This window comes from Schistocerca nitens, chromosome 6, assembly GCF_023898315.1.
Source record: "Schistocerca nitens isolate TAMUIC-IGC-003100 chromosome 6, iqSchNite1.1, whole genome shotgun sequence".
NCBI lineage: Eukaryota > Metazoa > Arthropoda > Insecta > Orthoptera > Acrididae > Schistocerca > Schistocerca nitens.
Window position 1 is genome coordinate 598,954,935 of NC_064619.1, and position 16,721 is coordinate 598,971,655.

The 16,721-nt window shown below is 41.5% G+C and overlaps 1 protein-coding gene across 4 annotated transcripts in view; it reads left to right on the forward strand.

Annotated features, from left to right (window-relative positions):
* Window positions 1–9,261, forward strand: part of LOC126263167 (monocarboxylate transporter 2-like) — a 257,848-nt gene extending 248,587 nt beyond the window's left edge. For all 4 annotated transcript variants that reach the window (XM_049960210.1, XM_049960214.1, XM_049960212.1 and 1 more), the window contains one exon: window positions 8,185–9,261. In XM_049960210.1, the coding sequence (XP_049816167.1) occupies window positions 8,185–8,309 (125 nt within the window). In that variant the 3' untranslated portion in view covers window positions 8,310–9,261. The remainder of the gene's footprint in view (window positions 1–8,184) is intronic.
* Window positions 9,262–16,721: the final 7,460 nt, after the last annotated feature.

Here is a 16,721-nt window from a genome sequence, read left to right on the forward strand (position 1 = left end):
CATACGCCACGATATTATCCTCCTGTCACCGATTTGCCCATTCCAGACTCCGGCTGGTTTCTTTTTGAACGCTCCTTATACTGTGGGAGTACGTTGTGTCTTCCGACTACAGAGTGAATCATATTCAACTCTTTGTCTTCTAGTGAAGCACTCAGCAACTCCTGACGAAGAACACTTCCATTTTCCAAAGCTCAATGGCATTAAAGAGAAGGCGAATTTTGAACAATTTTTCGTGGCGTCGGAATAATTACAGTAACAGAATGAGATTTTCACTCTGCAGCGGAGTGTGCGCTGATATGAAACTTCCTGGCAGATTAAAACTGTGTGCCCGACCGAGACTCGAACTCGGGACCTTTGCCTTTCGCGGGCAAGTGCTCTACCAACTGAGCTACCGAAGCACGACTCACGCCCGGTACTCACAGCTTTACTTCTGCCAGTACCTCGTCTCCTACCTTCCAAACTTTACAGAAGCTCTCCTGCGAACCTAGCAGAACTAGCACTCCTGAAAGAAAGGATATTGCAGAGACATGGCTTAGCCACAGCCTGGGGGATGTTTCCAGAATGAGATTTTCACTCTGCAGCGGAGTGTGCGCTGATATGAAACTTCTTGGCAGATTAAAACTGTGTGCCCGACCGAGACTCGAACTCGGGACCTTTGCCTTTCGCGGGCAAGTGCTCTACCAGCTGAGCTACCGAAGCACGACTCACGCCCGGTACTCACAGCTTTACTTCTGCCAGTACCTCGTCTCCTACCTTCCAAACTTTACAGAAGCTCTCCTGCAGGAGAGCTTCTGTAAAGTTTGGAAGGTAGGAGACGAGGTACTGGCAGAAGTAAAGCTGTGAGTACCGGGCGTGAGTCGTGCTTCGGTAGCTCAGTTGGTAGAGCACTTGCCCGCGAAATGCAAAGGTCCCGAGTTCGAGTCTCGGTCGGGCACACAGTTTTAATCTGCCAGGAAGTTTCAATTACAGTAACAGTTTTCTAAACGTCTTAGAACATTGCGAGTCGTACATCTGTTTTTGAGCTGTTTTAGAGACCGTTTGCCATTTCAGTTAAAAGCGCCCCAGCTCACCTGCAGATACAAATGGTCTATCTGGAGTCTAATTCCTGTTTAAAGACAAATTCTTTTAAGTGAAAACTGTTCAGGAGTTCTATCTTCTTTTACTCGGGAAGAGTATCTACGCCTCCATAATGAGGCTGCAATTTATCCATCAACATAGGTGTGCGAAAGGCTTTAGATCGTTTACGAAATTAAAAAAGTCAGTATTTCGTTTAAATCTGACTAACGAAAATCTGCGAACTATCTGTGTCTGACCATATGCCAACATTTTGTGGCTGATATAAATTTTATTATGTCTTCAGCACATAAAAAAATAAATAAATGATGCTAAAAAATTGTTTTGCTTGTGTTCTATGTTGTTGAGAAGTATGAAACGAAGCTGCATGCAGCACGTACTGCTTTCACAGCTCCCACCTCCGTGCCCCCTTAACACTCACACAGCGTGGTGTGATAGAGGGGGAAGTGTGCATTGGCCGAAAGAGATGGATACATGTGCATTTGCACCGTACTCGAACAGAGTTCTTGCGCGTCCCTGAAATAAAGGATCTGCTACTCATATTCCACAACCATCAACATATGGTCCGCTACATCTGGATGAAGGTACATTGCAGGACTAGTAGAAACAAAATAGTAATGTTTTACCTAAGGAGGTCACATGTGATAGTTTAATTCTCCATTTAGATATCACAGCCAAACATTTTGTTCTAAAACTTAGAGCTTCTGTCTGGAACATGCGAAACAAAAATTGAAAAGAGTCTATCTGATGTGTATATAGAGATAACACAGAAATACACCTTTCACTACCAGTAAATGACTCGAATGGCAAGTGCCAGCGTTCAAGGATCTTCAGAAGCACCATTGCAAGCAGCTGCGTAGAGACACATCTACACTGCGTGGTTCTTACATCACCTTCACATTGTACAAGGATACTGGTTATATACCCATCGAATAAATAAATCAGTATGATTTCAGGCCGCATTTCATCAACATTTCTTCAACACGTCTGCAAACAGTTCCACTTGAAAGGTGATTTGTTTCGAAACGAACAATTTGCAGTGGATATAAAAATCTTGCGGCAGTTACAAAGCATTCTTTCACTAAATCTCCGCTACTGAAAGGATGCGCTGATTTCGCTATTTTAAGAGTTATGTATCTCAGTTTCATTCCGGCATCATTACGCATCACATGATTTCCTTCCTGTAACTACGTTGCTGGAAAGAGGTGAAATCGAGGTAAAAGCCATATAAGGCTTTAGTAAGAACAACAATAGCATTATAAATGTACATATTCTAGCATAGATCGAAAAGTTTAGCTGAACTGATGACTAGTTTATCAGAATGCAACTGTAAATGTCACCTCATACTATATTTTTTAATTATTTATTTTCAGTTGACTTTGATTTTTACAGCCATGTGCGATGCGTCAAAAATGTTCTTGTTTACTCATGAAATTATGGTATCGCCGACTCAAGTTCAAATGGCTCTAAGCACTATTGGACTTAACTTCTGAGGTCATCAGTCCCCTAGAACTTAGAACTACTTAAACCTAACTAACCTAAGGGCGTCACACACATCCATGCCCGAGGCAGGATTCGAACCTGCGACCGTAGCAGTAGCGCGGTTGCAGACTGTAGCGCCTAGAACCGCTCGGCCACTCCAACCGGCCCGATTCAAGTCATGTGCATCATTCCTTTCACAGTTTTGCATGGCGAGTTTTCTGGGAGTAATTGTGCAACAGTGCCTTGGTTATGACATCTTATAGAAACAAGACAAAACATACAAATTATTAAAAAAAGGCACAATAACATAAATGTGAGAAATTAGTTAAGACACTAAAGTTCCTTTAAGGTCCTACCTCCCTTCTATGGAAGATCTAGGCACAATGTTCGACTTGCACCTGAAAATTTTGGTGTCTGTTATTGCCAGGAGTGTTTTCACGCTAAATGGTCCACCACGTCCCATGTTCCTCATCAGCAGGGGTAGGGCATCAAACGCATTGAAAGGTGGCTACACTGAGCCACAGCGCCAGAGATCGCGCTAGAGAGTATTGTTCCGCCGCCTCCACTGGCAGTGGTTGTTGAGAACTCGTAGTAGTCAGTGCTTGTTAAGAACTCGTAGCAGAGAGTGTTTGTTGAGATGTGCTAGTAGGGAGTGCTTGCTGAGATGTGATACTGAAAAGTTCTTGTTGTGATGTGGTAATAGCGAGTCGGTGTGGAGATATATTGTAATGATTAGAGTGATTTTGGTCAATATATGAAGGTAACGAAACTTGATTTATTTTTCATTATTTAATGTCGTAAATAATGCTTCATTACAGGTTCAGTCAACAAAGCATCTGGCTTGTGTTCTGGGATTAGAGTGTAATTCTGGTTCTCTTGAGTAATTATGGTATTTCTATTTCCTTTAATTAATTCAGTATAAACGATATTTAAAATTTCTTGTGTTGTTGAAGAAGAACCGTGCCAGATGCGTACGTTGAGTCATACTTCCACACACAGGACAGTTATACTTGTGCTTTGGTTTCGTAGGTTTTATAGTTGCTGGGGACTTAATTAATTAATTGTGTTAATGAAAATTTCCATTTCAGTCTTAGTTGTTGTTTCATGCAGTCAGATTGCGTAATAATACTAGTCAGGGCCAACCGTTTACGAGACTTCGTAATCGGACAGATAGCTGCTAAATCAAAAAAAATTAAAATTATTTGCATTTTCATTAAATTAAGCCCCCATGCACGTTGTAAATTTAACTCTGAAAAATTTTGTACTATCACGCGATCTTTTTCTTCCTGTTCCCTGTCCTGTTCCTCTTGTCTAATCTCTACTGCAATTAATCTATTATTGTGAGAATTCAAAATCGGTTGTACTTCTTCTCTGATTTCTTTCTTTAACTCATCTTTCATATTTTTGAAACATGTCCCTATTCGTGAGTCTAACCGTGTTTCCATTGTTTCCATCTCTGTTTTAATTGTTCCTATTTGTGATCCCAACTGTGATCACAGTGAGTCTAACCGTGTTTCCATTATTCCCATTTCAGTTGTAATTGTTCCTATCTCTGTTTTAATTGTTCCTATCTCTGTTTTAAATTCAGATCCTAACCGAGTTTTCATTGTTCCCATCCGTGTTTCCATTTGTGAGTCTAACCGAGATCCCAAATTTAATATTGCACTCATCAACTGCTCCATGTTAACTGTTTCAAAATTCTTTTCGCCCCTAACATTTCCCGCAAAACCAGTTTCCTTCGTCATGGCTGTAAAGCTATTTGTGTTCGATACTATTTCAGAATCTTCTATCGTTAATCTCGTATTCTGTGAATTTTCTAATTGAGAAAAATTTTGAAATGGTTCCGGACTATTTTCCCGACTTATTACATTGTTTTCCACTTCATTATCCATCATACTGTTTTCCTCTGTTGGCGAGTTCGCCATGTTAACAATTTCGTCATTCTGACTATCCATCATTTTTGCCTTTTTCATCGATCGCGTAATCATTTACAGAGCATACAAAACTCGTCAGTATATGAAAATTACACACAATGACACTTTATCACCAACAATACCATTCACACGAAATGTCTCCCTCAAACACGATTAATCGAACAATTGAAATAATTGCACTAATTGTCAAACCCGTAGACAAGACAACAGAAATGAAATTTTGCAAAAAAAATACCATTAGAAGAATGACAATTACCAAATCTACACATGCAATATAGACTACAATTACTAAACTACAAATTACTACAACAATCCTACTGTCTACTATTTCTACAATTAGAAGAATTCCAAGGGACGATCCGAAGCAGCGGTCGCCACGTGCATGGGGGCTTAATTAAATGAAAATGCAAATAATTTTAATTTTTTTGATTTAGCAGCTGTCTGTCCGATTACGAAGTCTCGTAAACGGTTGGCCCTGACTAGTATTATTACGCAATCTGACTGCATGAAACAACAACAAAGACTGAAATGGAAATTTTCATTAACACAATTAATTAATTAAGTCCCCAGCAACTATAAAACCTACGAAACCAAAGCACAAGTATAACTGTTCTGTGTGTGGAAGTATGACTCAACGTACGCATCTGGCACGGTTCTTCTTCAACAACACAAGAAATTTTAAATATCGTTTATACTGAATTAATTAAAGGAAATAGAAATACCATAATTACTCAAGAGAACCAGAATTACACTCTAATCCCAGAACACAAGCCAGATGCTTTGTTGACTGAACCTGTAATGAAGCATTATTTACGACATTAAATAATGAAAAATAAATCAAGTTTCGTTACCTTCATACATTGACCAAAATCACTCTAATCATTACAATATATCTCCACACCGACTCGCTATTACCACATCTCAACAAGAACTTTTCAGTATCACATCTCAGCAAGCACTCCCTACCAGCACATCTCAACAAACACTCTCTGCTACGAGTTCTTAACAAGCACTGACTACTACGAGTTCTCAACAACCACTGCCAGTGGAGGCGGCGGAACAATACTCTCTAGCGCGATCTCTGGCGCTGTGGCTCAGTGTAGCCACCTTTCAGCATCCCTTCGTTATTTGTACCGGTTAGTCACGTGGCTAAGATTTTCTTCCTCTCCACATTCACAGAAGGTGTAATCAGTTTCCTCCGAGTCGGTGAAGATGTTTTTCGTAGCGTCCGTGGCTAAATTTCAGACGTATTACCGTCCTGTAAAGCCAGCGTGAGATGTTTTGTTTGGAATATCACCATGTAGCTAGGACGTATAGATAAAGCTCGTTATATTACCATCCCCCAAGAGATGGCAGAGGGTCTCCAGTGGTTATCCCAGTGGTTCCTTATCGATACCTTCAAATTCACAACAAAATTCGGAACTTAATGTACTCATGGCAGTGCGTAGCAGTCCTTTGCCAGCTTGTCTTTCAGTTCGGTGCCCCAATAGACCGTTTCACATTAAGCTTATTCGACGCCATTAATTTTGTATTGAAAATTGATCAGTTCCCAGTAGGACTGGTTCTCTGCGGCTGTATAGACAGTTTATCCATTCCGGAATTCGAGGATAATGACGACTTTTACGTGTAACCGTCATTGACACTGGCAGGGATTCCAAAACATTCTAGAACTTTTAATTTCAAGTTTGTATTCGGATAACAAATAACAACACAAATATTTTTTCGTGTGATACAATTACAAATTAACAATTTCTGATTTTTCCCTTTGCTTTTACTTTGAATGCTTGTTACTTGATAAATTTGATCATTTTAGGCCAACGGGAAGTACGCTATATATGACGAGCGAATTTTCGAGTATAAAAATATGTGACATAAATGGCCGTATCTTTTGACTGAATTGACCTAGAGGCTTAATATGTTTACATCCCCAAGGGACCGTAGAGCTTAATATGTGATATAAATTTTGACTTGATGCGCCTATTTGTTCCTGATAAAATAGTTATTAAGAGTCGGACCGACGGAGAGACAGATAGACAGCAAAGCTATGCTGTAAAGCTACTTTGTTAGAATTGGGTCACGGAACCCTAAAAAGGAAAAAGACGGCGGAATGGACCAATGAGAGAATTGCATCGTGTGACTGGAGTCTCAGATTGAAAATATTCAGTTTATTATAAATTTACGTAAACGGATTTTTATGGTTTTTCTTGTTTAACGATCCTGTGATAAATGCTCACGTGTTAGGCCGCATTGATACTTGCTTTGGGTGGCATCCGGCCCGCGGGCCACCTATTGGACACCCCTGCTTTAATATCTACAAACATCACTAAACTTCAACTGAAAATGCTATATTTTCTTTTTTCTGTGAGGTACTGGATGGATTCAACAAAACATTTCGGATTCTGGGCAAATTTTTTGATATAACTAAGGCGTTTGATTGCGTTGATCACAAAGTACTGCTCCAGAAGTTGGACCATTACGGAATACGGGGAGTACCTCACAATTGGTTCACCTCTTACTTTAACATAAGACAGCAAAAGGTCATTATTCACAGAGTTGAGAATGGCCACGATGTGGGGTCTGAGTGGGGTATGATCAAATGTGGGGAGGGAAGAGGGGGTGCCCCAGGGACCAGTGTTGGGGCCACTCTTGTTGCTTATCTATATATACGATATGCCTTCTAGTATTACGGGGAATTCTAAAATATTTCTGTTTGCTGACGAAACTAGCCTGGTGGTATAGGATGTTGTGTGTGCATCATTGGCTCTGTTTCAGATAGTGCATTTCGTGACACAGTTCATGGTTTGTAGAAAATAAACTAACACTAAATCACAGTAGGACTCAGTTTTTATCGTTTCTAACACACAATTCAACAAAACCCTACATTTTAGTTTTCACAGAATAGCCATATTAGTGAAACTGAACAGTTCAAATTTCTATGTGTTCAGATAGATAGTAAACTGTCGTGGAAAGCCCACGTTCAGGATGTCGTTCAAGGACTTACTGTCGTCAATTTTACTATTCGAACAGTATCTGAAATAAGTGATCGTTCACACGAAAAATCGCCTACTTTGCTTATTTTCATTGGCATCTGGCGTATGGTATTACATTCTGGGGTAACTCTTCCATTCTATAAGGATAGTTTTGGCTCTGAAGCGGGCCGTTCGGGCAATACGTGGTGTAAGTTCTCGAACCTCTTGTCGACCCCTGTTCACTAGTATGTGTATTTTGAAATTGCCCTCTCAATATATATATATATATATATATATATATATATATATATATATATATATATATATATATATATATATATATATATATATATATATATATTCCTTACTGTCGTTTCTTGTTAACAACATCAGCTTATTCCCAAGAATTAGCGGCTTTCACTCAGATAATACTAGGCCGAAGTCCAACCTACATTTGGATTCCTTGACTGTTGTGCAGAAAGGTGCGCAGTATACTGCTACGTGCATTTTAAACAAGCTAAACACAAGAATTCAAAAATCTTAGCAGTAAACCACGCGCTTTTAAATCGAAACTGAAGAGATTACTCATGGGCCGCTCCTTGTGTTCTCTTGAGTTCCTTGAAAAATTAAGCTGATTCTTATGTTATATTGTTGACTGCGTTTCGGGTTCATAAACATTTTATGTTATCTGTTATTACTTTTTATGACATCTCTCTTTCTTTCAGGCTACGTCCGTGACGAGACGGAGGACTACCCGTTGTGTATGCACCTGCTGTCGCTCCTGCTGGCTATAGCGATGCTGTCCTGGCTCATCGAAGGCGTGCTGCACTGGTGTCGCCGCAAGAGATGAATTTGGCCTGTCAGAACCTAGTTGACGTTTGATCAGAGTTCGATTAATAATCGCCATGACTTTCAGTACATGACAACGTTCCTGTTGCGGGCAATATGCAACATGTAACTAACTAACTAACTATCTGCGGTGTCCTTAGAGAACATTGGAATCACGAAAAGCATGTGACAATATTATGTCTTTCCTAGTACTGTGAACGTTCTAGAGCATAAGGATTGAGAGGACATCAGTCATATAGACTCGTTACAAGCTGTGCGTGAAAAATTTGTGTTCTGAAGCGACAGTCGGTAATGAATCTTAGGGATATTTCCGTGTGCTGTGTGTTATAGAGCTTAAGAACTGCGTTGTGCGAACTACGGGTAAACAAACGTGTTCTGTGTCTTGTCAAGATCTCAGTAACTGTTTCTTTAATTTCTTTATGTAGGAGGCCTGTCATAGTGAGAGTGTGCCAGTGTTCTGAAGTCTGATCTTTTAACATAATATGGAGAGCCAAAAACATTGTATAGGACACGGCTGCAAGAAAACTTACCCTACACATGTTTGTGATAAAACTCTGTGTATAATTATCACTCTCATATTCATTTTCAGACAAAAATATTTCTCATTTCATAATTATACAAAGTGCAACTGCAGCAAGATAATCTTATTGCAACAAAAGTATTGTGTCAGGTCATAAGGCGGTATAAATATATTCTTTGGAAGAAACTCGCACTACTCGAGCATTAAGTACTGTGTTAGAATCAACACCATATAATTTATTTTCAAAGGTAAAATCCTACATCGCAGTAATCATAAACTGTTTTTATACTGAAAATAAAAATTGTGTTTCAATTTTTTCCCTCTTGTAATTTATGAGAATTTTCATCATCACGTTCTATCAGAGGCTGTGTAGCAATACTATAGTGATCCTATAACCCACAGGATCTTAGCTCAAACGCTACTCAAGCTAGATTTGGTTTTCTGTAATTCATGTGAATCTAATGAAGTAATTGCCAAGATTGTTTCTTAAAGTAGTACCTGATGTAACTTATCACTTATTCTAAATAAATTTTGACAACTTATTCGTTTCTCCTACTGTGAGCGTCATCGGGACGTTTTACATAAGGTAAAGAATTTTTCATGTAGACATCGGCTGTGCATGAGTAGTGCTCTTCTGTCACAATGACCTTTCGTGCGGTAATATCAATCGTAGTTTGTTCATGTAACGTCAGTAAAATACTCTCTTCCTATAGAGCAATGCTGCTAGACTTTCGTGCCTCATAAGCATGGTATAAAGAATCTAAAAGGCACTTTCTGAAGCATTCCATGCTGCCACAGTCATCCTTAAGAGGAATAGTTGAAAGAATGAACGATGGAAAGAAAAGAAGATGTGAGTAAAATACGGCAGATTGGCAGCTGTATTCCCAAAGAGAGACAAACGCAATCACATGCTCACTATTAACTTCTGATTATAGTAAACATTTCTGGGCAATGCTTTCTTGATGGTTGTTTGCTTTTATGTGATTTTTTATGACGTGTTTAGCATGTAACTGTTCGCATAGATGCTCTCTGTAATAACGAAATGACAACATACATCAAATAATAAGAGAGTAAGACAGAGCACATGTTAATTTTGGTTACAACATTCCTTTTCGGATTTAGCTTTCACGATGGAAGTTTATTTTTGTGTAATTTTATTTGATGAGTAGACTTCGTAACAACGAATATTTAAGAAAAGACCACATAGTTTAAGAATAAAGTGGAAGAAACACGATAGTTATCGGAAAAGCAAAGTTACAAACTACAACAAATGCTGCTATTTGTGGAGTGCTCTGTCGTCACACGAAGGCTAACTAGAGTGTAACACCACTTAACTGTGAATAAAATACTGCAGTAGGAGAAAAACATATACGCACAACACTACACTACAGTGTGACGAATTATTTACATCCACCCTAGGTACTGTTAGTGGCCAAGTTGCCTCTCTTCAGGTACTGAACTGTACAAAATTTCTAAATTAATATATTATATTTCAACTAAACTAAACTCCGTCCGAAGAGGTCTCGGAAGGCCCAACGGTACCGACCGGCCGCCGTGTCATCCTCAATCACAGGCGTTACTAGATGCGGATATGGAGGGGATGTGGTCAGCACACCGCTCTCCCGGCCGTATGTCAGTTTACGAGACTGGAGCCACTACTTCTCAATCAAGTACCTCCTCAGTTTGCCTCACAATGGCTGAGTGAATGCAGATTGCCAACAGCGCTCGGCTGACCGGATGGTCACCCATCCAAGTGCTAACCCACCTCGGCAGCACTTAACTTCGGTGGTCTTAGGGGAACCAGTGTTACCACTGTGGCAAGGTCGTTGGTAATATAATATATTCAACCCATTAAAACAGGAGATAGAACTATATCAAGGTAATATGTGGCCTAGTTTTCCGTACTGTCCCATACCCAGTGCCTTGCACATGACACGACACAGAAGGGTTGCCTACCTGCAGGTGCAGGAAATCAGCCAGATCCTTCGTCAACATCAACGTGACACAGTTTCGTCAGCAAAAATTCTGCTTCGTCAATAAATATCTCCTTCTCTCTTTCTTTCTTTCTCTCTCTCTCTCTCTCTCTCTCTCTCTCTCTCTCAACCAGCCATACAGTATGTAGCCCCAGAGCCACCATCTTGCACATGTTGAAAAATGCCTGAACGACCCGAATTACGTAAACTGGCGGCATAGTCAGAAGTATCAGAACGACCTGAACCGCATAAACGGTATAGTCTATATTATCCACATGAGCTGAATTACTCATCAAAAATAATAAAGATATTGACAATATTGGTGTAACATACAGTATTTCCACATCTAAGCTATCTTTATTATTTATCAAAATACATGTCACACTTCTAATATACTTCGTGCCAAATACCTGACTATGGGCTCGCAAATTAATTGCCACTATGCTATTTCCCACTGGTCTTTGTTATTGTTCAATACCAGTGCAAGTCACGTGTGGCTAAAATAACATGCTAAGCAGGCATTTCAGTAACCGATGACAGTTCCTCTTAGGTCTAAATGAGGATAGGTCCCTGGTGGTTCCAAAACTAAATTTCATCACCTGACCAAGTATCATTTTAAGGACAGAGGATAATACATAATTTCTATACTAGAAAAATATAATTGACGTTACTGACTAGCTAATAGAGCTTTTCTTATTACTTGTGACCTTGGAATTATTAGTGGTTACGTACCAAGGGTGTTCAAAAACGGACTTCGAGTAAGACTGCGACATTTATTGATCGGAACTATGATGGCAAGGCTGTCTAAAAACTTTACAGACTCATCTCGATGATCAGTTACTAAGTAGTACTAATATCTGTTGCATGTTTATCCACCACGCTTTAGTGCAACAAATCGCAGATAAAATAATGTGATTTGCTAAGATCTTTAATGCAGTATATCATTTAAACTACAGCACGAGGTATGTCTTCTGATAACACCAAATACGGAGTGTTAGTGTAGTCAACACTTCGATAAACATGGTAGCAGCTCGGTTCGTCCACGTCAGTGGCTTTGATGGACAACATTCCTCAGCGTGGAAAGTTTGAGGTACGAAAAATCTATCTTTACAACAAAACGAGATTGTATTGTTAATGACGATACTTATTCTTCTGTAACAGTAAAAAACACACGTGGCGCTAATGGTGTATCTTGCGGGTGAACGTGCAATTCGACAATACTTCGATCATTGCACCACACTTCAAAGAAATCAAAAACATGTCTGCATTATTTCTCGACTCACATGTTCCTAGATCTTTCAAGTATCCTTACATGGGGAGAAGTACGAACACCTAATGCACACCGGAACACTGATTAACATCTTTTTGGTGGTCCATGTGTTCCGGTGTCAGGAGGCATATTGTCGCATGGGCGTACTTATCTCCAAGTCTTTGACCACTATACGCTCATCGTTCAACGTTATTTTATCCTGACACTGTACTTCTTCGCCACATGCGTCTTTTCAGGGATGCATTCTGCCCTAACCTCATTTTTATGGATGACAATGTGCGACCGCATCGAATTGCGCAGTTAGGGGAGCGCTTGGAACGAGGTGAAGTTAAACGAATGAACTGGCCTGCCCGTTCCCCCGGCTTCAGTCCTATGGAACACGTGTGGGATGCGTTGGGGAGACGTACTGTATCACGCCCACTTACAGCAACGGCAATCCAGCAGATGTCAACCATACTGGTGGAGTAATCGAGGGAGCTACCACAAGAAATCCTTCCCAAACTTTTGGCGTGCTTGGGAGCAAGTTGTAGGGCACCCACTGCCGTCCGTGGTGATCAGACACACTATGTGGAATCATGTCACGATTTTGGCAGAGTCGAGGTGGCCATCGCGTATCGCGTTGACTTCAGTGTAATTATTGTCTTCGAATAAAAATGTCATTTCTGTTCGTCTCTTTGTATATTTCTTTCTGTACTGTAAGGGGTGACTGAAAAGTTCCCGTTGTAAGCGGGTACAGCCCAGAGTTGACATGCCAATCAGGTAGAATCGCCATGGGAATTAAGAGAATCATTCCAATTATGCACCAGGTTGAAGCTACCCATTTTATAAAACACCGTCTTCTGCTCCGTCAAGAGGTCGGTAACTGTCTGCTGCATATCCTCGTCTGACAGGGATCATTAATTCTTGAAGGTAGTTTTGAGGGAACCGACGACATAGTAAACTCATCAATCTTAAGTCAGGGTGCTCGAGTGTCTCCAACTTGAGTTGTGAACTCGGCGTTGTGACATTTGCGATGTGGGGCGTGCGTTATCACGAAGCCGCAGCACCCCATGTCGCGGTCTTCCCAGATGTTTCGCCCTGACACACACCAGTGGATGTCTACTGGTCTTTGACCTTGGACAGCCAGCTAGCTGGTCCTCTTAGACGCATTAGTTACACTACTGGCCATTAAAATTGCTACACCACGAAGATGACGTCCTACAGACGGGAAATTTAACCGACAGGAAAAAGATGCTGTGATAAGCAAATGATTAGCTTTTCAGAGCATTCACACAAGGTTGGCGCCGGTGGTGACACCTACAACGTGCTGACATGAGGAAAGTTTCCAACCGATTTCTCATACACAATAAGCAGTTGACCGGCGTTGCATGGTGAAACGTTGTTGTGATGCCTCGCGTAAGGAGAAGAAATGCGTACCATCACGTTTCCGACTTTGATAAAGGTCGGATTGTAGCCTATCGCGATTGCGGTTTATCGTATCGCGACATTGCTGCTCGCGTTGGTCGAGATCCAATGACTGTTAGCAGAATATGGAATCGGTAGGCTCAGGAGGCTAATACAGAACGCCGTGCTGGATCCCTACGGCCTCGTATCACTAGCAGTCGAGATGACAGGCATCTTATCCGCATGGCTTTAACGGATCTCGATCCCTGAGTCAACAGATGGGGAAGTTTCCAAGACAACAGCCATCTGCACGAACAGTTCGATGACGTTTGCAGCAGCACGAACTATCAGCTCGGACACCCTCGCTGCGGTTGCCCTTGACGCTGCATCACAGAGAGGAGCGCCTGCGATAGTGTACTCAACAACGAACCTGGGTGCACGAATGGCAAAACGTAATTTTTTCGGATGAATCCAGGTTCTGTTTACAGTATCATGATGGTAGCATCCGTGTTTGGCGACATCGCGGTGAACGCACATTGGAAGCGTGTATTCGTCATCGCCATACTGGCGTATCACCCGGCATGATGGTATGGGGTGCCAATGGTTACACGTCTCTGTCACCTCTTGTTCGCATTGACGGCACTTTGAAGAGTGGACGTTACATTTCAAGTGTGTTACGACCCGTGGCTCTTCCCCATCATTATATCCCTGCGAAACCCTACATTTCAGCAGGATAGTGCACGACCGGATGTTGCAGCTACTGTACGGGCCTTTCTGGATACAGAACATGTTCGACTGCTCCACTGGCCAGCACATTCTGCAGACCGCTCACCAACTGAAAACGTCTGGTGAATGGTGGCTGAGCTACTGGCTCGTCACAGTACGTCAGTCACTACTCTTGATGAACTGTGGTATCGTGTTGAAGCTGCATCGGCAGATGTACCTGTACACGCCATCCAAGCTCTGTTTGACTCAATGCCCAGGCGCATCAACCAGAGGTGGTTGTTTTGGGTACCGGTTTCTCAGGATCTTTGCACCCAAACTGCGTGAAAATGTAATCACATGTCAGTTCTAGTATGATATATTTGTCCAATGAATACCCGTTTATCATCTGCTTTTCTTCTTGGTGTAGCAATTTTAATGGCCAGAAGTGTAGTATCATCGCCATAGTTAATGTTTCCGCCTTTACCTCATGTGTGTCGGAAAGACATGACTGTCACAGTAATCCTTTGCCTACATATCCATGCTTAAGTACTCACACCGGAGTCACACTGCGTTGCACGTGCGCTGTAGCAACTTCCTCATATGGAAACGTTTTGGTGGGCCCTTATAAATAGTAGCAATTCTCACGTATTGTCCAAGTTTCATCGAGCTATGTTACTTACAAGGGACCCTCCCCATCGCACCCCCCTCAGATTTAGTTATAAGTTGGCACAGTGGATAGGACTTGAAAAACTGAACACAGATCAATCGAGAAAACAGGAAGAAGTTGTGTGGAACTATGAAAAAAATAAGCAAAATATACAGAGTAGTCCATGCGCAAGATAAGCAACATCAAGGAGAACGTGAGCGCAGGAGCGCCGTGGTCCCGTGGTTAGCGTCAGCAGCTGCAGAATGAGAGGTCCTTGGTTCAAGTCTTTCCTCGAGTGAAAATTTTACTTTCTTTATTTTCGAAAAGTTATGATCTGTCCGTTCGTTCATTGACGTCTCTGTTCACCGCAATAAGTTTTGTGTCTGTGTTTTGCTGGATTCATATTTCTCACGGAATACATCTCACGTATTTAATGCACTCTCGTCCAAAGTAGAGAACAGTCAACTGCCAACCAGGGAGCCTCGTTAGCAGGAATACTCTCTCTTCCGTGCGCTGTAGTCGACTGTCGTCGTGTGTTTCGATGTTTGTTTAGGTGTAGCGTCCCCATACTGCGGCGCAGTTACCTCGCATCGGACGGACGGACGGACAGATAATAATTGTCTGAAAATAAAAAAAGTTATAATTTCTCTCTGGAGAAGACTTGAACCAAGGACCTCTCATTCGGGAGCGGCTCACGCTAACCACGGGACCACGACGCTCCTGAGCTAACACGCTCCTTGATGTTGCTTATCTTGCGCATAGACTACTCAGTTTGTATATTTTGCTTATTTTTTTCATAGTTCCACACAACTTCTTCCCGTTTTCTCGATTGATCTGTGTTCAGTTTTTCAAGTCCTATCCACTGTGCCAACTTATAACTAAATCTGAGGGGGGTGCGATGGGGAGGTTCCCTTGTTAGCAGTCACACATATCATGCGAAAGATGCAGATAACATTTCTAAATAGGCCCACAGCATATATGTTACCCGTAATGTTGTTATTTTAGTGAAGAGTCAACTCGTCTGACATTGACTGATGTACCCCGAACCACTTAAAAATACCTCGCTATTCGGATGCACTTCTCCAGTTCAGTGATATAGCCCGACGGTTGATAAGCACACGAAATTATTTCTCTCTTTTCTCTATTCTCATAGTACATGTTATTAACCTTCTATCTTATTTGTAATTATCATTCAGAGGCAGAATTTTGATAAGCTCGCAAAAGGCACCATGGTACTGAGGCTGCGTTCAAAGTGCACCCCCGGGCGTGCCGGGATGGAGTGTCCTGGTTCGACCCGCGCCTGGCTGGTATAAACTGCTGTGTAACAGTGCTCACGTAGCATGCCGGGTGGGGACGGGGAAAGGGGGCAGCTCCACTTCTCAGATTTTCACACTATAAAGCATTTGACGAAGTATGAGACTGCGCCACATCGTTTTTTGAGGTTATTTATTCCGTAAATCCTGTGTTACCCCGTGAAAAAAGAAAAACTTTTCTTTTTATTTCGCGTGATTTCTTTCTTTTTTTTCTTATTTTTGTACACGTGATAGTGTAACACCTTGTTGTTGTTCTTGTGGTCTTCAGTCCTGACACTGGTTTTATGCAGCTCTCTCCATGCTACTCTACCCTGTGCAAGCTTCTTCATCTCCCAGTACCTACTGCAACCTACATCCTTCTGAATCTGCTTAGTGTATTCATCTCTTGGTCTCCCTCTGCGATTTTTACCCTCCACGCTGCCCTCCAATACTAAATTGGTGATCCCTTGATGCCTCAGAACATGTCCCACCAACCGATCCCTTCTTCTAGTCAAGTTGTGCCACAGACGTCTCTTCTCCCCAATCCTATTCAGTACTTCCTGATTAGTTATGTGATCTACCCATCTAATCTTCTGCATTCTACTGTAGCACCACATTTCGAAA